Here is a 21,869-nt window from a genome sequence, read left to right as displayed (position 1 = left end):
GCCGCCGGTGCCGGGGTTGCGACGTCAGAGGTTTCGCGTGGAGCAGTTGGGGGACTCGGGTCTCTGCCAGCGGCTGGCCTCTCCGTCTACCGGCCCGTTACAACTGGTCGCCGCTGCCACGAAGGTCGTCACCATTGCAGCACCGCTGAGTAGCTGCAGCTATCTGCAGCGCCGTCTGCGCTACCCCCAGCCGTGCAGGAGAGGACAGGCACGGGCCAGCTCCACGCCTCCACACAGACGACAACCCCACGTGGCACAGCGCCACCATGCAGCACGCCTCCAGGCCGCAGCAGCCCCGTGCGAGCCTATGTGCGAGCCCCTGTTGCGCCCACACACCGCGTCGACGCACAATTCCTCACGACTCCCCCGCCTTGCATTCTTTCCTGCTCAACCGATCCCTGTCCAAGAATGGCCCGGCTGCAACGCCTGGGCCGTGCAGTTGACAACAGCAGCCACACACCCACACGGGACGTACGCCTACACACAACGCGCCAGAGATCTGGGCGCCTACTCCCAGGGCATACTTGTGGACTCAGCCCTCAACTTGCTTGCCCTCGCTCCTCGGCACCGACTGCTGCAGCCTTCCCCCTGCACATCTCCTCGCACTGCCCTCCACCATAGCTGCGTGCTCAGCTCCGTGTACCCCTTGAGGCGTTGACCCGCACCACAGCAAGCTCATATCTCCACTCTTGCCTCCCCGGCTCTGTATGGTACAGGTTCCCATTGCGCTGCCTCACATGCAGTAACTGTACAACTGGTATCAAGCCCTGGCAAAAGCGCTCCCTTCAACAACATACGTGCCACACAGTGTCCATACTCGTACACACACAGATGCTTTACCCTTGTGTTTTCCTAGACACACACAGGATCTGTGAGAAACATATAGAGCGCGAGACAATACAATGCGGGCGCAACAACCGGCCCAGACTGGTATGTGTGTAGCTTTGGCGGCAATCGTACTCACGCCCGCGATTGACGAGGGGCCGTAGCAGCCGCGCGCTTGCGCAGGTACGGCAAGGCGCAAGGGTGCCAGTGGTACGATGTGCGCTGCCACGAGTTCAAATCCATTTCCTGGCCCGAAGCCGGACGGGGGCCCCACCACGCGGGGCGTCCGAGCCCATTCTAACCAACCAACATGTGATTCATGTCACACACACACGGCCCACACGCCCACACACACGGCCCACACGCCCACACACACGCACAGCCTCCCGCACACAGAGGAAGGCAGACGCATGCTGGCAGTAGTGGCGGTGGTGGCAGTGGCACGCCCGTATCAGCACATGCCCGCCTCAACCACTTGCGAGCAAAGATGCTTGAGCGTCACAGCCGAGTGTGCCTTCTCCGCCTGAACCTGTTCAACACTACCCCAGCCGTGGCGTATTCTTCGCGCCAGTCTCAAGCACCGACTCCCCTGCCCTCCAACCCTTCAAAGCGTGAATGATACAAAAATAACAGTACAAGCCGACATGCCGCACGCAACATCCTCGCACCCTGCATCAAGTTCGGACGCTTGCCGAATCTTGCACCCCATTTAGGCGAGCCCCGCGCTTGTGGTCTCTTCTCTGACTCTCTCCCAGTCAAGTGCTAGGAATGCTACGTGCGTGTGCGCCGGCAGAAGCCCTTAACCCGTCTTCCCACACACCTTATGATACATACTCTGTGCGGCTCGGAAGCGCGCCTCAGACGTGAGATGCCGCCTGTTGCCTGCGGCGTCACCGTACGACTGCGGGCCCTTACTTGGCCGCGACGGGCACCGGCGTGGCGGGCACCGCCGCACCGCTCGCGCCTGCCGTCGCCGCCTCCGCCGCCTTGGCCGCCGCCGCCGCCACCTGGCTCTGCACCACCACGAAGCCGCCCGCCTCCTGCACGCCCTGTGCGGACGCCGTGACGGGACAGGGCCGGGCGCCGGCGTGACAAACAAACCCACCAGCGACGCCCGGTTGGCGGAGTGCTATGTAGGCGGGTCCCACATGCAGGCCCCAGCTCTACGCTCACATGAGCCCAACGAAACGCCCACCCCTAAGAGTGGGACCCCCAATTCACAATACGACATCAAGACCACCCCTCGAGCAAACTCGCCTCCCTGTCCCTATCCGGCTACTTATATCCCCCTATCCCTACCCCCCCCCACCTCTTGCGACCCATTTCATTGGGCTCGGGCACATGCCCCCCCCCCCCACCCACCCGCCCGCCCCAGACCCCGCCCCGGACCCCGCCCCCGCTTCCCCACGCCGCCCCCCACCTGCAGGCGCGCCAGCACGTTGAGCAGCGCGTGCAGGTCGGCCTTGGCGGGCGCCCAGCAGGGGCCGTAGCCCGCCAGCGCCGCTCGCAGCACCTCGGACGCGGCCGGCAGCGAGGCCAGCAGCCGCTGGTTGTCGGGGCAGCCGCGCAGGCTGCGGCGGGCGGGGGTGGGGGGTGCGGAGGGCCGGGGCGCGGGTTGGTGGTGCGTGGTGCGTGGTGCGGAGGGCGGGGGGCGGGAAGGTTTTAGCAGGGTGGGAGTCATGGCAATGTGCGGACGGTGAATAGGCTACGTGCGGAGCAGGAGCGAAGCCAGGTTTCAGCGCACAGAGATGTGGGGGGTGTCTGTGTGTGTGCGTGACAAAGTGCTGAGGGCCAAGGCAGAGGCACGCCCCAGGTGCTCCACCAGTCCATCAAACAAGACACAGGGAGCCCCGCACGGTGCCGCTCCCTCCACAGCACACACCCGCCCCTACCTGTTGTGCAGGGCGCCGATGGCCTCGCCCTGCGCCTCACTGCGGGGGGCGCTGCGGGCGACCACGTCCAGCAGGATGGACACACCGCCTGCGTGGCGGCACGTGGTGGGAGCGACGCGCGCGTGTGTGTGAGTGTGTTGAAGAGCGCAAGGAAAGCAAAGCGCAAAGGTACTGTATGCGGTGCAGAAACGTGTATGTATGTATGTGTGTGTGTGTGTGTGTGTGTGTGTGTGTGTGTGTGTGTGTGTGTGTGTGTGTGCAGGTGCCATGATATGCGGTTGCTGCACGCACGTGCAAAGAAACAGAGCACCCGTGCGTAAGCCAGACCAACATCACGATCACGATCACGCACGCACGCATGAACGCAGGTACCCGACACCGCACCGCCGCACTCACCCGCCGCGCCAATGGCCGCCTTGCTGGCCGGGTCCAGGCTCAGCGCCTGCAGCAGCTTCACCGCCGGCAGTAGCATGGCCCGCCGGTCGTACCCGCCGGCAGTAGCAGTAGCAGCAGCCGGCACCATGCTGCTGGCGGCGGAGCCGTTGCTGCTGTTGCTGCTACTGCCGGCGGCACCGCCCGCCACGGAGGCGGCGGGGGAGACGGAGCCGGGGCCGCCGCTGAAGGTGGCGGTGGCGCCAACGGGCGCCGCCGCGGCCGCCGCCTGCGGCGGCGGCGGCGCGGCGCCGGCGGCCGCCAGTGCGGCGGCGGCGGAGTGCTGCACCACTGCGTCCGAGGCGGCGGCGGTGAGCTCCACCAGGCGAGTCAGGCCGCCCGCCTCGCTGCGGGACAAGGGGGTTACGTTCATGATTATTTACGAAGTGAAGGCATAGCCAGGTATAGTAGCATCGCAGACCGGACAGGGGGGGAGGGACACGCGGGGGCGACGGGGGCGGGCACAGAGGGCCTTGGGGTGGATGCTGTGTGTGCCAAGACCCTTACTAACCGGCTCCAATCCCCAACAGGCGCTTTCCAGACACACAACCACGGGCAACCAATCGCGCCTTTAACCCCTGCCCCTCCCTCCCTCCGGCCCTCTCCCGCCGCTCTCACCGTATGGCCTCCACGGCCAGGCTGTGGTCGGCCAGGCGGCTGAGCGCCGCCAGCCCGCAGCCCGACACGGCGGGGTCGGGGTGCTGCAGCAGGCCCACCAGCCGCGGCACGCCGCCCGCAGCCACCAGCGAGTCCTGGGCAGCGGGGCAGGGGGAGCAGCGGGGCAGGGGGAGCAGAGGGGTACGTGTAAGGAAGTTGGAGCGGGTGTACTGGAGCGAGTGTGCGCGAGCGGGTGGGGCGGCGCGCGTGGCAGAGTGCATGAAGAGGTGGTTGGTGGTGGTGGTTGTGGTGAGCCAGGTGGTGTCAGGAGCTGAAGGGCGGCTGCTCTTGCGCCTCGTGGAGTCCCGCCAGTCGCCGTGTGCACTCACCCGGCACTCCTGGTCCTTGCACAGCTCCGCCAGCGCCTGCGTGTGTTACGCAGAAGCACGTAGTGTATTGACGGAGGTGGTGCGGCACCGGGGTTAGACACTTGGCGGGGCAGACCACAACACTGACCAACGCAGCCTGTCACCGTGCCGCGACTGCCGCCCTGCCCCTCATCCCACCTATCGCCTCTGCATGTACTCTGCTAGTTTGGCTTGGTTTGATTTAGTTTGGGCGGGTACTTACAAACCCCCTCCCCACCCCACCCCACCCCACCCCACCCCTCCCCACCCCTCCTCCCTCCCCGCCCCTCCCCCCACCTGCGCGATCATGTGCAGCAGGGCGCAGTCGGGCAGCGCCAGCGACAGCCGCTGCAGCAGAGCCTCCATGCCCTTCAGCCTGGGGTGTGCGGGTGTGTGGGGTGTGCAGGGTGTGTTGGGGTGGGTACGGGGCGCGACGAGGTGGGTACCCAGACACAGCAGGATGAGAGGCCGCGACGGAGAAGTGGGCCGCGGTCCGGAGTGGTGGACGACGTTGATCACAACGCTGCAGCATCATGCACCAGAGACGCCGAGGAGCGAACATGGCAATCCAACACCGACACCAAAACAGGCGACGACGCCTCATCACCCAGCCCACCACGCCCACCTGTTGAACTCGCGCGCGAAGCGGGGACTGCCCCTCTTGGCCGCCGCAATGATGGCCCGCAGCGCCTCCATGACCTTGCCGGGGTCGGCGCTGGCCAGCTTGCGGATCAGGCCGGAAACACCTGTATATATGCGTGTGTGATATTGCAGTTGCAGGAGGAGCAAGGAGGTCGTGAGGTTGCGAGCATGAAGGTACACAGGGGCGGAATACCGTGCACGAGCCCGCGGTTAGTTGAAGCAAAGGGAAGGCGAGGGCGGGCGAGTTAAGGGCTGGGGTGCGGGCATGGGATGCACGCAGAGCGATGGGTCTTAATAGAAGGGGGGGGGGGGCAACTGGTTATGATTAGCTAAGGAACTGGTAGCCGGGGGGGCAACTGGTCATGGGAATCACAAACTTGACTGCTCTGTTGGTTTAAATTGTTCCTTCGTGTGTGCATTGCATGCCGCGTAATCTCACCGCAGCGCCAGCTGCCCAGCTTGCGGATGCCGGTGGCGACCACCAGCCCGACCAGGGCCGGCCGCAGCAGCACGCCCGCAACCGCGCGGGCCGCCAGCAGCGGCCCCACAACCAGGCCTGAGAGGGGGCAGGCGTGGGAGGAGGAGGGGCAGGCAGGGACGAGGAGGCGGGCAGGGGCGTCAGGGCTGGGGGTGAAGAAGATACGGCGGGACGCGAGCGGTGCGCACACACGGCAGCCCCGCTCCGCGCCGTCCATCAGCTGCACACATGCCAAGACACGCCGAGACCGCCAACGACACGACACTCCCAAGCACCCGCGCCTCACATCTCCCAGCAGCGTGCAGTGCAGCCAAGCGCACGTTAGGCCCGGGTCTCGAACCCCCGGTTTGGTTCAGTTTGGGCTGGTATCTACAATCTCCACCCCCCCCCCCCGCCCGCACAGGCGCACCTGTAGCCGTGCCCGCCACGTAGGCGCTCACGGCATGCGCCACCACCCCCGACAGCTGCTTGGTGGTCAGGCAGTAGCTGCCCGCGGCGGCTGCACGCACAGCAAGACAGGTGTATACACACAGACAAACGCAGGGTTTGGGTAGGGGTTGCTGGCGCGTGTTGAGGCAAGTGACACCGCTGGGTAGGTGCAGGCACGAAGCCGCTGCTCGGCAGCACGCACAACAGCACTCGTGATGTATGACCGGGCAGAGGTCTTCTACTCGCGTCTTCTACTCGCCACTGCGGTACCACTACACAGCAGCACGCACCTGCCGCGGAGTGCTCGCGTGCCGCGATGAGGCCGGCGGCGGAGGCGCCCGCCATCAGCAGTACGCCGCCCGCCGCCGCCAGGTCGCGGACCAGGTGGGCGCCGGGGTGACCCACACGGCAGGAGCCGTGGGCGGCGCCGCCGCCGGCCGCGCCGCCGTCACTGTGTGGAGATGTGGTGCGGTGCGGGGGCGCAGGCATGCGGGGTCACAATTGCTCACTGGGGAGGACAGCACGTGAGGACAGCAGGATGTGCGGATAGGATATGGTGCCAAGGCAAGGAGGCGGTTTATGGCCAGCAGGTGGCCTTGCGTCCGGCACCGCGCTACCGTTGAAAGGCCAGGGCTTGGACGGGGCCGCCGGGGCCTTGAAGCAGGCAGCTGGATCACAGGATGGCAAACACAGCGGCCAGGCCTCACCTCTCCGCGGCCTCGAACACGATGGTGCCGTCGGGCTTCTGCAGCACGCGCGTGGCGCCCTGCAGTGGGGGCAGTCGCACGAGGCGGGAACGTGACAGCGGTTTCAAGCACCCGTGCTCGCTTGCACCGCGCCGGCTTGCTGCATAAGGACGGCGCAGGAGATTTTAGGCAGCGACAGTCACAGTGGTGTCCACCATGCCGCAAATGGCGCTCCTTCGGGAAGACCGAGGGTCGCGGCTGTTGTGCAAAAGATGGGCATGGCGGGAACCGCGCGGGCCTCCTGCGGTCTCGGCCCTCCGCTTACGCATCCCAGCCTCACCGGATGGTCAATAACGACAGATTGGCGCGGCTGAATGGGCTGCGGCTGTGCCACCGGGCAGGGAGAGCCCGGCTCGACATCGGAGCTGGCGCTCGAAAGTGAAGGCGAGCGTGAGACCCGGCGTCCGCGCGGTTGCTTGCTCACTTCTGCAGGCTCGCGTGAACCTGTTATGATGCGCGAAAAGGTGCATTTCGGTGAGTAGGGTTTTTTGCTCAAACGGTGTTACAAGGCCCCAAGTGCCTCGTGGTTGAGCGCCAGGCAGCCACAGCAAACATCTTTTTACGAGTCATTAGCAGCGCTGCATTTGTACTCCCGCGCCAAGCAGGGCAAAAGCAAGGCGCCTTCTGCTTCTGGAGAGCCCACCCCGCAGCTCGTTCTCACGCCTCCGGAGCCTTCGCTCACAGTAAAATCAGCATCGCAATGCTTCCCTACACTCACAGTCGGCAGCGGGGACCGCAGGGGCCTGAGCGCGTCGCAGCATTTCGCCTGCTTGACGACGGTTGCGTGGAACTTTATGGGACAGGCAGCTGCAAGCGACTTCGGCGCTGTACTGGTGTGCGCGAGTGGTTTGCACAATCTGTTATAGCCAGCACTTCCCGCCCAGGGCAAGTCGAGCCCGCGCCAGCTCTCGAAATGGGGGCGCGCCCGCATTCAGCGAGGCCAGGGCAGCCCCAGGCCATCGCAAAGCGCATAGTCCGTTTGCTTTGCATCACACGTGCTTTTCGCACACGTTGACTCCAAATGCCGGCGGGCCACGTCACTTGGCAGCGGGTCCCGGCACCCACTGGCAACAGCCAGCCTCCAGCCCAACCTCGTCCCGTTTTTCCTCGCGGAAACCTCCTCGCCGTCAGTCCTTCTGCCGGCCCTCAAGCCAGTAAACCCTCCAGCATACATAAGGCAAAGAATGGTGGAAAGGGCGGAAAGGAAGGTCCTCAAACTGCCTCAAGGGTATCCCAGCCTGCAGCGTGCAACTACTTTAACCCTTCACTTCAGCGAGCCGCAAGGCAAGGCCACCGGGATGTGGAGGGGCAGGGAGGGGTGGGGACAGGTTGGGCTGGGTTGGGAGGGGGCCACTGGGGGCCCTCCGTCCGTCGCGCAGTCGTGTGTATTGGGCCCCCTGGTTGATGGCGAGCCCTACCGTACCAGGGCTGATGCAATCTTATGCACTGCCGTGTACATGTGGTGTGCCGGCTTCGGTGCCCCTGCGGGGTTCGGGGGTCGCGGGTGGCAAACTCCCGATGGTGGAACAGCCGCATGGCTCTCGAAAGCTTTGTATTCAAGTGCCGCTGTGATTTAGTTAGATAGCTGTTACGCAATAAATACACACGGTATTACTTTCAGTGCTTCACTCGTGCCGGGACCGATTCAAAGACAAGCCTCAGCCTCAAGGAACTGAAAGCTAGTCCGAAAGCTAGTCCTGCTGTAGCATGGAGGTCACAGGTGTAAAGCCGGGCTCGCTCAACCCAAACAAGTGAGCGGTCTGGGCTCTCGACATGCGCGTCGAACTTGGGACAGCTGCGTAGTGGGCCGCCCCGTGGTCTGCTTGCAAGGATACGCAGGACCACGGCCACATCTAACTGTTTGTGACAGGGGGCGTTGTGAGCCTGCGTGTGCCTCCCCTTGAGTTTTTCCGCTCTGCTGCACGACCGCAGGCCCCCCGGCCCAAAGCTGGCGGTGGGAGAGCGGCTGAGCCCTTGCGGCAAGTTCGCAATCAATGGAGCAGGTAGACCGGGCACATGCGTTCTGCGGGTTACGCACGGTCGGTTGCGTTTCCAGCGTGGCCAGCAACCCCATTCCGCACAGCATGTTGCTACTGCACCCAAGTCTCCAATCCTCTTCAAGCAACCTACTGAACGCTTTCTTGCACTCTCTTGTGCTTTGGGGCTACCACAGGCCAGTGGCGTGAGCTTGCGGTGTCGGAACAGGTGGCTCAGACCCCCGAGTTTGGCGGCGTCGGGCCAGACGGCAAGCCCCTGGCCAACCCGCCCCGCTGAGCCATGGCGCCAGAGCCTACGCGTCGGAGTAGTAGTCAGGATGAGCGGCTGAGCAGCTGCGGCAGGAGAGGGAGGAGGGCTGGAAGCATGGGGGTCCTGACTCTGTGTGGCAACTGGGCAGCGCCATCGGCTGCTGGTCGGCTGCTGGTAGCAGAGCGTGCGGCGTAGGCCGGGGCTTCGAGCTAGGTGCGCCCCGTTGGTGGTCTTATGCGCCGCAGCCACCGCAGGGAGACACAGATTTGGCCATGCGCATAATGTTGACGTCTGCGTGCGGGTGAGTGCACGTATATGTGGTCTGTCTGAAACCGCTTCGAGGCAGCCAACTTCGTAGGGGAGGAACGGGGGGGTGAGGAGCATTGTCGTGTCGTCTCAGGGCCCTGTGGCTGTGTTGGGTTGGCTGGAGCACCCGCAGCCGTGCAGTCGCTAGCATGAAACAGAGCTGCAAGCTTAGCCGTCCTGGCGGGCGCAGAGACTTCTCAGGTGCATGCCTGTAATCAAGTTACAGAGACGCGGTGCAAGGTAGCAATCTTTTGCGCAGTTGGTTGCACGCCGGTATAACCAATTGAGCCGCTGCCCCTGACCGTGCCAGTCCCAGTGCTCACCCCATCGACACAACACGATGGGCAGTAACACAGCTATTGGATAACGCCACGACCGGCACTCACACAACACAACGGCTGAGCATCCAGGCCCTCATAGCGGCACAGAGTGTGGCATAATACAACAGAACCTCCATAGAGGCATCGACCACTATGTTCATTCGATCACGCGCGCGCCCCGCTCCCCTCCGGTGCACCCTTTCTCAGTTGCCCTCAACGCAGTCGCCTTACGAACCCCATCAGTGTCCCTATTGCTGTCTACCATGCTTGAACCCTAACAGACGCGCGCGTACCCTACTCGATCTCGACAGTTCCTCAGTGTACTCGTTGGGCCACTGCTCGCACAAGGCCAGTTAATCATGCCGAGCGGCGCCGCCGCCCTCCTGCCACGCGCGAAATCTCCGTATTCCCTTGTCCTCTACTTGCCTAGCTCCTGCTACGTACATTCATCTCCGATGCGTTCTCGTCGGCTGCCGCCGGGCCGGGGCCCCGCGTGTGGGGCCGCGCCCCTGCAGCTCACACGCGACTCATCTACCAGTCGTCCAGGTAGCTCTTGCCCTTCTCGGGCTTCCTACCGCGGCCGCCACCTGCAAGCAGAAACGTGCCACGGCGTTGGCGTATCGTACATACGGTACGGCATGTATGATGAAGCCCCTGCGGAATGGTCCCGAAGCTGCCATGCCGCCGGTACCTTCCGCGAACCCATGCATTCCACGACCATTCACTCTTCCCGCCGCGCACCTGCCCCGCGGCCGCCGCCACCACCACGCCCTGCGCCGCCGCGGCCGCCCTCCACGTCCTCCCACGAGGCCGAGTCGTTGTCCCAGCCGTCCCCGCCCTCGTCCTCGTCGTCCCAGCCACAGTTGTCCCACGACACGGGCGCGGGCTTGCCTCCGCCGCCGGCCTTGCCGCCCACGGGCTGGTTGGCGTACAGCGACATGCTGCGGGGGGTTACATCCATGATTATTTAAAAAGTGAAGGCGTAGCCAGGAACAGTAGCATGGCAGACGCGTTGTTAGGGGCGACATGTGAGGGGCAAGGCGGCGTCAGAGGGCGATACCGAGACACGGCAGGAGCAAGACCTGGCAGGTGAGGCCGGGCTGGGTACAGCCGACTGAGTGCGCGGTCCGGCACGCGCGAGGGGCATTGACAACCCCGGACAGGACAACAAGGTCGCACCTGCCCTTGGGCGCCGCCGCCGCCCAGCGCGCCTCCATCATGGAGTTGAAGTAGCGGCGGCCTGCCACCACCGCCCCGATGATCACCACCAGGCCCACGCTGCCGCCCACGACAGGCCTGAGCGTGGAGGGATGGGGACAGCGCAAGAGCGGGCAGTGTCAGTTTACGCAGGGACGGACACGAAAGCGGCATAGCTGCCACGCATGTCTTCACGAGCTCCTTGCTCATGCCCTCCCTGCGCATGCCCATGCCCTGGCTGCCCTGCCGCTTTACAATGCCCCTGTCACAAAGCGCCCTTCGTTCCCGCCGCTCCCGCTCAGTGCTCACCCGATGAAGGCGGGCGAGCTGAGCAGCTCCAGGAAGACATTGGAGGTGGAGGCCTCCCCCGCCGCAGCGCCCTCGCCGTCGCCCTGCGTGGCAGCAGCGCCGCTGCCGCCGGCACTCGCACCGGTGCCGGTGGTCACGGCCGCCTGGCCGGCTCCCGCCCCTAGGCCCGCGCCCACGCCCGCACCGCCTAGCGCCATCGTATTCGCCTGTGTGGCGGCGCCAGCGCCAAAGCCGCCGAAGCCCGCACCATCACCCGCACCAGTGGCGGAGGCGCCGGCGCCGCCGGTGCCAGCGGATGAGCCGCCGAAGGCGCCCGTGTTGACGTGGGTGTGGTGGTGTTGGGGCGGCGGGGGCGGCGGAGAGGCCGCCACGCCGGTAGCGTATGCGCCGAAGCCGCTGGCACCACTGCCCGCACCAGCGCCGGCACCCGTGCCAAACGCACCAGAGCCTGCACCGCCTGCAATAAGGTCACGGGTTCACGGGAGATGCCAGGTGGAAGACATTGAAAAGTGGATCCAATCATGTTACGGCGCAAAGCACACCGCAGGATCCAACGGAGCCAAAGCCATTGCCGCGTAACGTTGAACCCATCACAACCCGAAGACGTACCGCGTGCACCTGATCCACCCGCGCCGAAGAAGCCGCCGCCAGCACCGCCCACGCCGCCCGCGCCAGGGTGCTTCTTCTTCTTGTGGTGGCCACCGCCGCTGCCCCAGCCACCCCAGCCGCCCCAGCCGCCGCCCTGCTGACCTCCAGGCTGCTGGGCGCCGCCTGCACCCGCACCTGCGCCCGCACCCGCACCCCACGCGCCTGCGCCAGCACCCGCTCCGGCGCCAATGCCGGCGCCGACGCCTGCACCGAAGCCGCCCGCACCAGCGCCCGCGCCGCCGCCAGCAGCACCCGCACCCAAGCCGCCAGCGGCGCCGCCGAGGCCAGTCGCGCCTGCGGCGCCGCCGCCCGCGCTCCATGCATCAATGCCCGCGCCGCTGACTGCGCCGGCACCGGCACCAGCGCCCGCACCCGCGCCAAGGCCAGAGCCGGCAAGCGCACCAATGCCGGTGCCGATGGCGCCAACACCAGCGGCGCCAGCACCCACACCCGCACCCAAGCCGCCGAGACCCGCGTCGGCAGCCGCGCCTGTAGCAGCGCCTGTAGCGATGCAGTGCATGGACATGTCAGGTTGGCACAGGCCGACACGAGGACAGGACGGCGCAAATCAGGTAGAGATACATGATACACGTTCGAGTTTGCTGCCTCGCATCTCCTGCACATACAGGTGATGACCCCCGCCTTAACCCCCGCCTTAACAGTACCGCCTCAGCACCCACCAGTAGTGGCAGCAGCAGCAGCGGAGCTGTCGCCGCCACCGTCCTCGCCGAACACGCCAAGCCCAGTGCCCGCGTCCGTGAGCGTGGCCGCTTTGGTGGCGGCGTCGGTTGCAGGAGCGCCCAGTCCGGCCGCGCCCGCCCCCGCACCGGTTGTGTCGGTGCCGTTCACGGTGGTGGAGGTGGTGTTGCCAGCTGCCGTGGCGTTCACGCCAGCGTCCGTTCCATTCAGGGCGACCAGGCCACCCGCGTCCGTGCCGTTCACGGCTGTGGTGCTGGTGCCATTGATGGCAGAGGTATCAGTGCCGTTGATTGCCGATGAGGTGGCGTTGACGGCAGTCGTGCTGTTGACCGCCTCTGCCACGCCCGTGCTGTTCACTGCAACGGTTCCGTTGAGGCTGGACGTGCCGTTGGTCGACGCTGTGCCGGTGGCGTTAGCGGCGGCGGTGCTGGTGCCGTTGACGGCCGCCGCCGCCGCCAGGGCGTCAGTGCCGTTCACGGCCGCGGCGCCGGTGGCATTCACAGCTGCAGGCAACGTTGCGTCCGTCGCGTTGGCGGCAGCGGCGGCGGTGGCACTGGCATCCACGGCCGCGGCCGACGCCTCAGTTGTGGCCGCCGCTGCAGGCGGAGGGCGCTTCTTGGTCGACTTCTTTTTCTTCTTGGAGCTCTTGATCGAGGTGGTGGAGCTGCTGCTGCTTTCCGAGCTGTCGGAGGTGGACGTGGTTGACGCGCCATCAACGCCCACGACTGCCAGGCCCGTGTCCGCGGTGCCAGTGGTGCCAGCAGACGCAAGCGCAGTGCTGTTGCCGGCCGCGCCGGCCGCAGCCTCGGTTGCGTTGCTGGCCGCGGCGAGGGTGGTGTTGGCGGCAGCGGCGGGCTCGGTGCCGTTCACGGCTTTGGCCGCAGTCTCCGTGGCGTGCACGGCCGAGGCACTGGCGGTCGCGTCCGTGCCATTGATTGCGTCAACAGTGGCATTGCCCGCCGCGGTGGCAGCATCGGTCGCGTTTGCCGTAGCGCCAGTTGCGTCAGTGGCGTCAGCAGCGGCAGACTTAGCGATGGCTCCGGTGACGCCCACAGCCAGCGGCCCAGCCTCGTCCTCGTCCTCCTCATCCGCCTCCTCCTCCTCCACGGCAGCCGCCTCCGCGCCCTGACCATCCTCCTCCCCCTCGCCATCTTCCTCGGCAGCCTCCTCCTCGGCCTCTCCATCTTCGTCCCCTTCAGCCTCCTCCCCCTCCTCCTCCCCCTCTTCCTCATACTCCTTATCAGCAGCGCTCGCGGTCACCGCCTTCTCGGTGGCCACGGCGCCGTCCGTGTCGCCAGCGGCCTCAGCCACGGTTCCGTTCACGGGCGTCGTCGAGTTGGCTGTAGCAACCTCAGTGGCGTTAGCAGCAACAGTGGCGTTAGCGGCAGCGCCAGTCGCGTCGACGATGGCCTCCGTAGAGGTTGCGCTGGTGGCCGCCGCCGTGGCATTCACGGCGGCATCGGCGGTGGTGGCATCGGCGTCAGCAGCGCCAACGGCGGCGGACTTGGTCGTCACCGCCGCATCGCTGTCAGTCTCTGAAGTGCTCTCGCTGCTAGTCTTGCTCTTGCTTGACGTCTTCTTGCTACTGCTGCTCTTCTCGCTGCTACTGCCGCCCTCGGCGTCCTCGGGGGCGGGGTCCGAAGTGGAAAGCGCGGTTGCGGCAGCAGTGGCGTCGCCAGTGTCGCTGCCCGCGGGCGCGGTCGCATTGGTGGCGGGAGACACCACAGCAGACGCCGCGTCGGCGGCTGTGGCGTTCGTAGCCGCAGCAAAGACAACGGATGTAGAGTTGCTGCTGGTGCTGGTGGTGGTGTTCGCAGCAGCGTCGGCGGCGGTGGAAGCGGTGGCACCGGCGACGGTGCCTGCGGCCTCCTCGTCCTCCTCCTCCTCATCATAGTCCTCACCGGCGTCCGCCTCCTCCTGCTCCTCGTCCTCCTCCTCACTATCCGCATCTGTGTCCGCTGCTGCTGTTCCCGCCGCCGCCTGGGTGCTGGCGGCGGCGGTAGTCGCGCCTGCAGTGCCCGCCGTCGCGTCCGCTGCGGTGGTGGTGGCGGTGGCGGCGTCGGCGGTGGCGGCAGTGCCCGCGGTGGCGGCCGTGGCTGCGTCTGTCTTTGCGGCGCCGGTGCCCGTAAGCACTAGGCTATCAGCGCGGGCATTTGGGTCAGCCGCGCCATCAAACTCGGCCTCCTCGTCCTCGTACTCCTCCTCGTTCTCCTGCACCGACCGTGCAGTTACTGTGGAGCCCTCGGCGCCGCTGCCCACGCCGCTAGCCACAACGCGCGCTGCCAGCAATGCCTTGCTATCAACGCCGTCCGTTGCCTCCGCGCTGGCGCGCAGGCCGCGTGAAGCTGCGCCAGGCGACGACTCCAGCTCCAGCTGAGAGCGAGCCTGCGCTGGCACCGTCGCCAGGCAGATAGCGAGTGCCAGGAAGCCGGCCAGCACCAAGCCGGCGGCTGGTCTCAACATTCTGCGCCCCATGGTGGGCGAGCTATGCGGCCACGGGCCGCGCCTTTGGGCCGGCTTGCAGGTCGCCCAGAAGGCGGGCTGATTCTTGGGCTACTGCTTGCCCGATGTGGGCGCGGACGCTTATGTCGGCCACAGAGTGAACCCTTCTATGCAGAGTAGATTGCCTGAAGTAAAACGCCTCCAAAACAGTTAGCACCTGAGTACAATTACTGATCGTGGTCACCTTCTTCAACAGGTCTTGCTAAGCACGCGGTTTGAGACTATAAAATGTATGCCTGGTATAAGAAAGCGACTGTTTAAGCGCGGAAAGCGTGCAGGACCTGTTGCGCACCTGCCCGAGGCAGGAGTACAGGCTTCGGTGCTGTTTAATTAGGTACACAGCCCCCTAGCGACGTCCTAACTATATGAGTTTGGGAAAGTACGTTTGGGAACCTGGAATAAACAGGTCGCGATGGTCGCGATGGTGCCCGTCGCTTCCACTGCCCAACTGGCCAGCCCCTGTTCCGCTGTACCAATGCAAAATAGTGCTAAGTTCATACTATGTGATAGAATGGTGTACCCAATTTTTGACGACCTGCGTGAGCGAGAAAGATGCTTCCCCAACCATTTGTCCCGGCGAGCGCGGGTGACGAGCACAGCGGCGTCCGGCAGCGCGGACCTAATCCATCGTATGGAGCTGCAGGTAAGGGGCTTACTCCGGGACGTTGCTCGGCGTATGGCAGGGTTTTGCCCGCCGACGCGGCCACACCTCCAGGGCGGAGAGCTGGGGTTAGGGCGGGGAGTTGGGACGAACAACGAAGGGCACTTACACTGCAGACAGCTCAAAAACGCAAGTGAGCGCGCGGCGCACCCAGCGCACGCCGCAGCACAGTCACCGCCACACCAACGCGCGCCAGGAGCGTCCAGGGCCACACTAACGTCCCCTGCAGCTTGGGGCAACCCTTCCTCACTCATCGCCATCAGAGCTGCACAGATCCACGACCTCCACCTTAGCCTTAGCCACAGCCTCCACCTTAGCCTAAGCCTCAGCCTGAACCCGATGGATGATGGGCGACGGTGTCGCCCCCAGAGCGGCCCGCACGAGATTCTGCCTTCCACCACGGCACCCTGGTGTCGTACAGCAGCCGCCTGGCTGTGGCCTAGCCCGGGCACGGCGCAACACATGCGCTCGAGGGGGCGTGAGGGGCAATGCCCTCTTTACGGCGGAGGGCCGCTCTGACGCCGCGCCGTTGCGCTGGGCCCGCGCTGATACCCCTCCTGTTCGCCGCTGTCCTCCGCCCCGACAGCGCACGCTGCAGGGTCACGGCGGCTGCGTCAACACCGTGTCCTTCAACCCCGCCGGCGACCTGCTGGTGAGCCGCATCAGCCGCATCAGCCGCATCAGACGGGTGAAGCGCATGAGCCGGTTGAAGCGCATGGGCTGGTTGAGGCGCATGGGCCGGTTGAAGCGCATGGGCCGGTTGAAGCGCATGGGCTGGTTGAAGCGCATGGGCCGGTTGAAGCGCATGGGCTGGTTGAGGCGCATGGGCCGGTTGAAGCGCATGGGCCGGTTGAAGCGCATGGGCCGGTTGAAGCGCATGGGCCGGTTGAAGCGCATGGGCTGGTTGAAGCGCATGGGCCGGTTGAAGCGCATGGGCCGGTTGAAGCGCATGGGCTGGTTGAAGCGCATGGGCCGGTTGAAGCGCATGGGTTGGTTGAACCGCATGAGCCGATTGAAGCGCGTTAGACGGTTGAAGCGCATGGGCCGGTTGAAGCACATGGGCTGGTTGAAGCGCACCCTGGAGGCGGAGGCCAACAGCTCCTGGGAGGGGGAGAGCATCGGGAGGTTGTGAAGCTGTGTGCCGGTGTAGGGGAAGTACAGTATTGGCTGGCCTCGATTCATGTCGTACTTCTTTGTTGTTGGGCAGTAGGCCGTGCCGTGATCTGTGGTGCTCACACAGAACTTCTGACTTGGCGGCGCCGCCGCTTGGTTGCGATCATGGCTGCTGCAGGTGAGCGGCAGTGACGACCAAGCGGTGATGCTGTGGGACTGGCGCCGAGGTGCGTGGGGCGCGGCGTTGACACGGTACTCGCCGGGAGCAGGCAGCGTGACAGCGACAGCGTGCGAACCTGTTCCGGCTCTTTGAGCTTTTGGGGTACCCTGCATATAGATGTTCACTGCAGTCCGGCAACATGTATGCAGGTGTGCGGCGGCTGCGCTACGAGCCGGGCCACACCAACAATATCTTCCAGGTGGGCGAGTCACCATGCACGTACGGCAGTATGGTACCGTGCCCAATCCCTGTATGCGCGCTGCCTGACAGCAGCCTGTGCTGCTCCGTACCGTGTCTTCTTCTGGTTGCGTGTGCATGCAAGCCCGCTGCGCCGCGCGCCCGCCGCCCAGGCCCGCTTCCTGCCGGGCACCCACGACAAGACGCTGGTGTCCTGCGCCGCTGACGGTCAGGTGGGGGGGCTTACCGGGTGGGGCGGCTCACCGGGGGGCAGGCTGCTGCTGTGCATGTCCCGGGGAACTGGCCCCTCCTCACTTACCACGTCAACATCTGATTAGTGCCAGCTAAGCCACTAGCACTCCCAACAACGCCTACCCACCGCAACTCCTCCCCCCTTCACCTCTTATATAATGTATTATAATCCACCCCCTGCAGGTGCGTGTCACCTACTTCCGGGAGGGCTCCGGCCGCCCCGCCACCAAGCGACTGCACCGCCACAGCGGCCGCGCGCACAAGATCGCGCTGCAGCACGCCTCGCCCTACGACGCCGCGGCCTTTGGCGGCGGCTCCGCCACCGCCACCGCCGGCTCGGGCGGCGGGCCGCCGTGTTTCTACAGTAGCGGCGAGGACGGCGACGTGTGCTTTTTCGATCTGAGGGCCACGGACAGCCAGGCGCTGGGAGTCATGGCGGCCACGGCCGGGTGAGGGGCGCGGCGTGGGAGGGGGGCGGGTGCGTGGAAGGCGTGGTGGTGCGTGTGGGGCAGACGCAGGAGCAGGCGAAGGTGGCTGGTGTTGCCGACGTGTGTAAGGGTGATTGAGTTCTGCGTGCGATTGCACGGTTGCATTACATGTGCGGTTGTGTGCGTCGGGATAGGCCGGGTAGTGCGGCGCACATGCGTAGTCGGGCGCAGGGCCAGCAATGTTGCATCACGTCACGTGTCACCACGCGTCCGCATTACCTCTGAACCCGTCACCCTTATCCTGTTCCATGTTCAATCCAGGACGGGTGATGCCGGCAGCGATGCGCGAGGTCGCGGCCGCTTCAGCCGCGCACGCACGGTGCGCTTGGGTTGTCGGGTGGCTTATACAGACTTTCAATCAACTGCACAAGCCCGGCTCCCGGCTTCCACACACTGCGGCCGCATCAATTGCTGCTCGCCCCAACCCACCTACGCAACCAACCGCCCCGCTCGCCCCTGCCTGGCCACTCGGGGGCCGCAGGTGATTGACATCAACGCTGTGCACGTCAACCCCGCGCGGCCCTGGCAGCTGGCGGTGGGCGGCTCCGACGAATGCGTGCAGCTGTACGACGTGCGCCTGCTCACCTCCCTCACCTCCTCCTACGTGTCAGCAGCCTCCCCCGCGGCGCCGCGCCGCGGCGCTGCCACCGAGGCCGCGGCCGGCGGCGGTGGCGGGCGCGGCGGTGGTGGCGGCGGCGCGCCGCGGTGTCGTGTGCACGGCAATCCGCTCATGGAGCTGTGCCCGGCGCACCTGCGGCCGCCGCCGGCGGGCGAGTCGTCGTCCGCGTTCCGGCGCCCAACGCACGTCACGTGTGTGGTGTTTGGGCAGAACGGTGCGCGAGCGCGGGGCGGGAGTTCGGGTTCGGGTTCGGGTTGGGGTCGGGGTCGGGGTCGGGGCGCACGCGCGCGTGCGCTGTACACATGCCCGTCCCCATGATGCTTTCGAATGCTCATTTACCTGCTCGCCAGTCTTTATGATGCTCGCGAAGGCTCACTTACCTGCTCGCCTGCCCGCCTGGCTCGCCTGCTTGGCCCTCCCGCTCCCGGCTGGCCTGCCGCCACAGGTGACGTGTTGGCCACCTACAATGATGACGACGTGTACCTCTTCAGGCCACCCGGCACCCAGGTGCGTGTCTGGTTGTGTGCGTGTGTGCGTGTGTGGTGGTGTGCGTGTGTGTGTGTGGCTGTGTGTGTATGTGTGTGTGTGTGTGTGTGTGCATGTATGTGTGTGTGCGCGCGTGCATGCTTGGTGTGTGTTTGTGTGTTTAGGGTAGCTCAGCGGTCGAGTGGCGTATGTACGGCAGCGGGCGAGCAGGGTGAAGCAAAAGGGCGGGCGTGCAGGGAGGGAGGGGTCGCTCGAATGAGGTTAGCCTTTGCCACGCTCCTAGACAGGTCCATGCAGCGCTTATGTCATCCTATGTTGAACTGCTGGGGCGTGAATGGCATGGTTCTGGCATGTGGTGCAGGGGAGCGGCGGCGGCGAGGGCCGGCCCGGCAGCAGTGGCCGGCGGCATGAAGACGAGGAGAGCGAGGAGGAGAGCAGCGAGGAGGAGGAGGAGGAGGAAGAGGAGGACAAGGAGGGCGGCGGCGGTGGCCGCAAGGGCAAGGGGCGCTGGGGCTGGCGGTGGTGGCGCCAGCAGCAGGACGAGGAGGAGGAGGATGACTCCTTGCTGCGGCCGTCACGACGGCGGCGGCGGCCGGGCGCTGGCGGCGGCGGGGCGGCCGGGAGGGGTGGCAAGGGCAAGGACAAGGAGGACCAAGGCGCCCAGGGTGGTGGCGTCGCCAAGAGCCGGAAACGGGGCGGCAGCGAGGATGAGGGGGGAAGGCAGGAGGACGAGGGGCCGCGGGACTACGTCATCAAGCGGTACAGGTGCGTGCCGGTGCGAGCTGGGGTTGTGTGGCCTGTCGCCGCTTGCACGCGCAGTTGTGGACATGAACATATGACAATTGCAGGTGTGCGAGCTTGTTCTCGCTTAGTTCTTCGCAACCTTTCTTCGTGTTTGCCTCCCGGCTGCCTGACGCCATGACTGCCAAGAAGCGTGCCCCCGCCGGCCTGCCTGCTGCCTGCTGCCTGCTGCCTGCTGCAGCGGCCACCGCAACAACCGCACCGTCAAGGGCGTCAGCTTCCTGGGCGAGCGCGAGGAGTGGGTGGTCAGCGGCAGCGACTGCGGGTGAGCGGGGCCACGCAGTTGAAGAGCAGCCTTGCCTGCATACGTACGGCATGCACCTGCCGTGATGCACCTGCCGCGCAAGCCTAACCCGACCCGCCCACAAGCGCTGCCTACTACTGCGCAGCTTTCCCACCTCGCCACGCGCCGACGCATACACGTACACACATACACACACGTGCCATCCACACTGCATCGCACACACTGTCCTACGCGTATTGTTTCCCTGGTGCTCTTCAGCACACGTACCACCCACACACATGTGCACACACTCGTGTACACACATGTGCGCACGGGCATATTCCTTGGCCACTTTAATCACAGGCACGTGTACATCTGGGACCGCCACACCGCCCAGCTGCACGCCTGGCTGCGCGGCGACTCCTACGTGGTCAACTGCCTGGAGCCGCACCCCACACTGCCGCTGCACCTGGCCACGTCGGGTGCGCGAGGGGGGCGAGGAGGATGGGCGGGAGGCGGGGCAGGCGCGGCTTTCGTGCCGTCCCAGCGCGCTCGCGTGACCCAACTCCTCGCGCATCTGCATACTTCCCGCATCGACCCCTTCCCCCTGTGCGCTTCTTAACACACACATACAGGCATCGATGACGACATAAAGCTGTGGGCGCCCACCGCCGAGGAGCCGCGGCTGCCGGGGCCGGCGGCGGAGGCGGCCATGCGCGACAACGCCGCCGCGCGGTCGGGCTCGGGCCGGGCGGGCGGCGGCGCACGGCGGCTGGTGCTTCCGCCCGCCATGGTGCGCGCGCTGCTCAGCCGCATGGCCGAGTGAGTCCTGGCGGCGGCTGGGCTGCGGCTGGGGGGCGGCTGGGGGGGCGGCTGGAAGGCTGGCGGGCGGCTACTGGGGGTGGTGGGGCGGCTGGGGGGGGGGTGGGTGGGATGGGTGGGATGGGTGGGGTTGTTTTGCTGGGGTGATCAGGGGTTGTGAAGGGTGGCACGGGTAGTACGGCACGTGGAGCGTGGGGGGCTGGCGGTGGTGCGCGCTGTTGTGCTTGTGGGCTTGTCGTGCGGGCGGGGCCGTGGGGTGGGGCGGGCGGGGCAGACTTGGCCGGCACCTGCTGGCGGCTGCCGAGTGTGGAAGAAGGGTTGACCATTGTGGCAGCACCTTCGCCCCTGCTGTTGTCTGTGCGGGTATATGACCCTTGGAATGAACCCAACTGGTTTGCCCGGCCGACAATCAACCACGCACCACACAGGGAGGAGGACGAGGGTGGCTCGGGGCAGCGCGCGGCGCAGCTGCGTGCGATGCTGCTGGAGGCGCTCACGAGTATCGGCGGCCTCGTCGAAGACGAAGACACCGATGACGAAGACGACGACGATGACGACGACGACGAGGAGGAGGAGGAGGAGGAGGAGGAGGAGGGGTACTCCGCGAATGACGAGGATGATGCAGAGGAAGAGGAAGAGGAGGATGGGGAGGAGGGCGAGGAGGGGGAGGAGGGTGCAGGCGATGACGGTGGCGGTGGCGAGGAGGAGGAAGAGGAAGGAGAGGAGGCGGCACAGCAGCTGCGGCGACGAGGATGAGGACGCATAACCGGCAAGGCAGGTGGAAGACAAGCTACAGAACAGGAGTGCACATATCAGGGATCGCAGCTCAATGTTCACAGGTGAAACAGGGCATGCGAGAGGCGTTGTTTTATTTGCGTTTGCGTTGACGCCCATGCGTTGGGTTTCAACTTGCTGTGCACGACTTGGCGTGCCGTTATCCCTCATTGACGTTGAATGGCGGCGTATGGCGGACATTCGGAGGGGGTTGCGGACCAGGGCCATGTCCTCAATCCCAACAATAGCTTGCAAAGGACTGCACATATGTTTACACATGCCGCGTGTTGCGAAAGCAGGCAGGGGTGGTGCACCAGCAGTAGCAGTGTAGCACGCAAGGAAGCATGTATGGGAGCCCCCTGCGTGCCTGTACATGTACGTGCGTTTTGGAAGCAATGTTACGCACCGTCAGCGCACGTCACTGTACGGTAGCAGCTCCGATGCCGTGTAAAGATGAAGGTGCGTGAGAGCGGCAGTCTGGTAGGGGGGCGCCCGATGCAGGCAGGGGTGCGTGTGACATGCATTGGCAACCCCGCGACCTAGTCCTGTACTGAACC

General features: G+C 65.7%; 4 protein-coding genes across 4 annotated transcripts; 2 read left to right on the top strand and 2 right to left on the bottom strand.

The window, feature by feature from the left end:
• Positions 1-81: 81 nt before the first annotated feature.
• On the bottom strand, positions 82-7,297 carry CHLRE_07g328800v5 (uncharacterized protein). Its single transcript, XM_001690593.2, has 14 exons — positions 7,167-7,297; positions 6,729-6,892; positions 6,410-6,468; positions 5,993-6,153; positions 5,683-5,772; positions 5,235-5,351; positions 4,779-4,899; positions 4,451-4,529; positions 4,136-4,171; positions 3,768-3,901; positions 3,114-3,496; positions 2,718-2,805; positions 2,246-2,396; positions 82-1,874 (listed from the first exon to the last, which is right to left on the bottom strand). The coding sequence occupies exons 1-14, from the start codon at positions 7,207-7,209 to the stop codon at positions 1,737-1,739; spliced, it is 1,764 nt and encodes a 587-aa protein (XP_001690645.1). The 5' UTR covers positions 7,210-7,297; the 3' UTR covers positions 82-1,736.
• Positions 7,298-8,019: 722 nt separating this feature from the next.
• On the top strand, positions 8,020-9,226 carry CHLRE_07g328750v5 (uncharacterized protein). The gene is made up of 3 exons (XM_001690405.2): positions 8,020-8,199; positions 8,381-8,451; positions 8,622-9,226. The coding sequence occupies exons 1-3, from the start codon at positions 8,156-8,158 to the stop codon at positions 8,720-8,722; spliced, it is 216 nt and encodes a 71-aa protein (XP_001690457.1). The 5' UTR covers positions 8,020-8,155; the 3' UTR covers positions 8,723-9,226.
• Position 9,227: 1 nt separating this feature from the next.
• On the bottom strand, positions 9,228-15,039 carry CHLRE_07g328700v5 (uncharacterized protein). The gene is made up of 6 exons (XM_043064145.1): positions 12,156-15,039; positions 11,437-11,976; positions 10,828-11,284; positions 10,501-10,617; positions 10,063-10,262; positions 9,228-9,908 (listed from the first exon to the last, which is right to left on the bottom strand). The coding sequence occupies exons 1-6, from the start codon at positions 14,647-14,649 to the stop codon at positions 9,853-9,855; spliced, it is 3,864 nt and encodes a 1,287-aa protein (XP_042922713.1). The 5' UTR covers positions 14,650-15,039; the 3' UTR covers positions 9,228-9,852.
• A 140-nt stretch (positions 15,040-15,179) lies between these two features.
• Positions 15,180-21,775, top strand: CHLRE_07g328600v5 (uncharacterized protein). The gene is made up of 14 exons (XM_043064144.1): positions 15,180-15,319; positions 15,924-15,989; positions 16,629-16,677; positions 16,820-16,869; positions 17,021-17,080; positions 17,283-17,548; positions 17,849-17,906; positions 18,069-18,420; positions 18,652-18,713; positions 19,054-19,457; positions 19,675-19,758; positions 20,080-20,198; positions 20,352-20,538; positions 20,967-21,775. Exons 1-14 carry the CDS (start codon positions 15,308-15,310, stop codon positions 21,292-21,294), a joined length of 2,097 nt encoding a protein of 698 aa, XP_042922712.1. The 5' UTR covers positions 15,180-15,307; the 3' UTR covers positions 21,295-21,775.
• Positions 21,776-21,869: the final 94 nt, after the last annotated feature.

The sequence above is a fragment of the Chlamydomonas reinhardtii genome, chromosome 7 (genome assembly GCF_000002595.2).
Source record: "Chlamydomonas reinhardtii strain CC-503 cw92 mt+ chromosome 7, whole genome shotgun sequence".
Taxonomy (NCBI): Eukaryota; Viridiplantae; Chlorophyta; class Chlorophyceae; order Chlamydomonadales; family Chlamydomonadaceae; genus Chlamydomonas; species Chlamydomonas reinhardtii.
The sequence above is the reverse complement of the archived record's forward strand: the minus strand, read 5'-3'. Positions and strand labels throughout refer to the sequence as shown.

What these genes read in the sequence shown, in the direction of transcription:
- CHLRE_07g328800v5 (XM_001690593.2), bottom strand. Translation starts at nt 7,209, where the DNA reads ATGCTGCGACGCGCTCAGGCCCCTGCGGTCCCCGCTGCCGACT. An exon ending in ACGCGAGCACTCCGCGGCAG is followed by an intron (nt 5,773 to 5,992) that starts GTGCGTGCTGCT and finishes CTGTGCGTGCAG; the next exon opens with CCGCCGCGGGCAGCTACTGC. An exon ending in TTCGCGCGCGAGTTCAACAG is followed by an intron (nt 4,530 to 4,778) that starts GTGGGCGTGGTG and finishes CGCACACCCCAG; the next exon opens with GCTGAAGGGCATGGAGGCTC.
- CHLRE_07g328750v5 (XM_001690405.2), top strand. Translation starts at nt 8,156, where the DNA reads ATGGAGGTCACAGGTGTAAAGCCGGGCTCGCTCAACCCAAACAA. An exon ending in GGCTCGCTCAACCCAAACAA is followed by an intron (nt 8,200 to 8,380) that starts GTGAGCGGTCTG and finishes GCACGACCGCAG; the next exon opens with GCCCCCCGGCCCAAAGCTGG. An exon ending in GTTCGCAATCAATGGAGCAG is followed by an intron (nt 8,452 to 8,621) that starts GTAGACCGGGCA and finishes GGGCTACCACAG; the next exon opens with GCCAGTGGCGTGAGCTTGCG.
- CHLRE_07g328600v5 (XM_043064144.1), top strand. An exon ending in CCTGCGCCGCTGACGGTCAG is followed by an intron (nt 17,081 to 17,282) that starts GTGGGGGGGCTT and finishes CACCCCCTGCAG; the next exon opens with GTGCGTGTCACCTACTTCCG. An exon ending in TACGTCATCAAGCGGTACAG is followed by an intron (nt 19,458 to 19,674) that starts GTGCGTGCCGGT and finishes TGCCTGCTGCAG; the next exon opens with CGGCCACCGCAACAACCGCA.
- CHLRE_07g328700v5 (XM_043064145.1), bottom strand. Translation starts at nt 14,649, where the DNA reads ATGGGGCGCAGAATGTTGAGACCAGCCGCCGGCTTGGTGCTGGCCGGC. An exon ending in TGCTGCTGCTGCCACTACTG is followed by an intron (nt 11,977 to 12,155) that starts GTGGGTGCTGAG and finishes GCATCGCTACAG; the next exon opens with GCGCTGCTACAGGCGCGGCT. An exon ending in TGGCGGCGGCCGCGGGGCAG is followed by an intron (nt 9,909 to 10,062) that starts GTGCGCGGCGGG and finishes TTCTGCTTGCAG; the next exon opens with GTGGCGGCCGCGGTAGGAAG.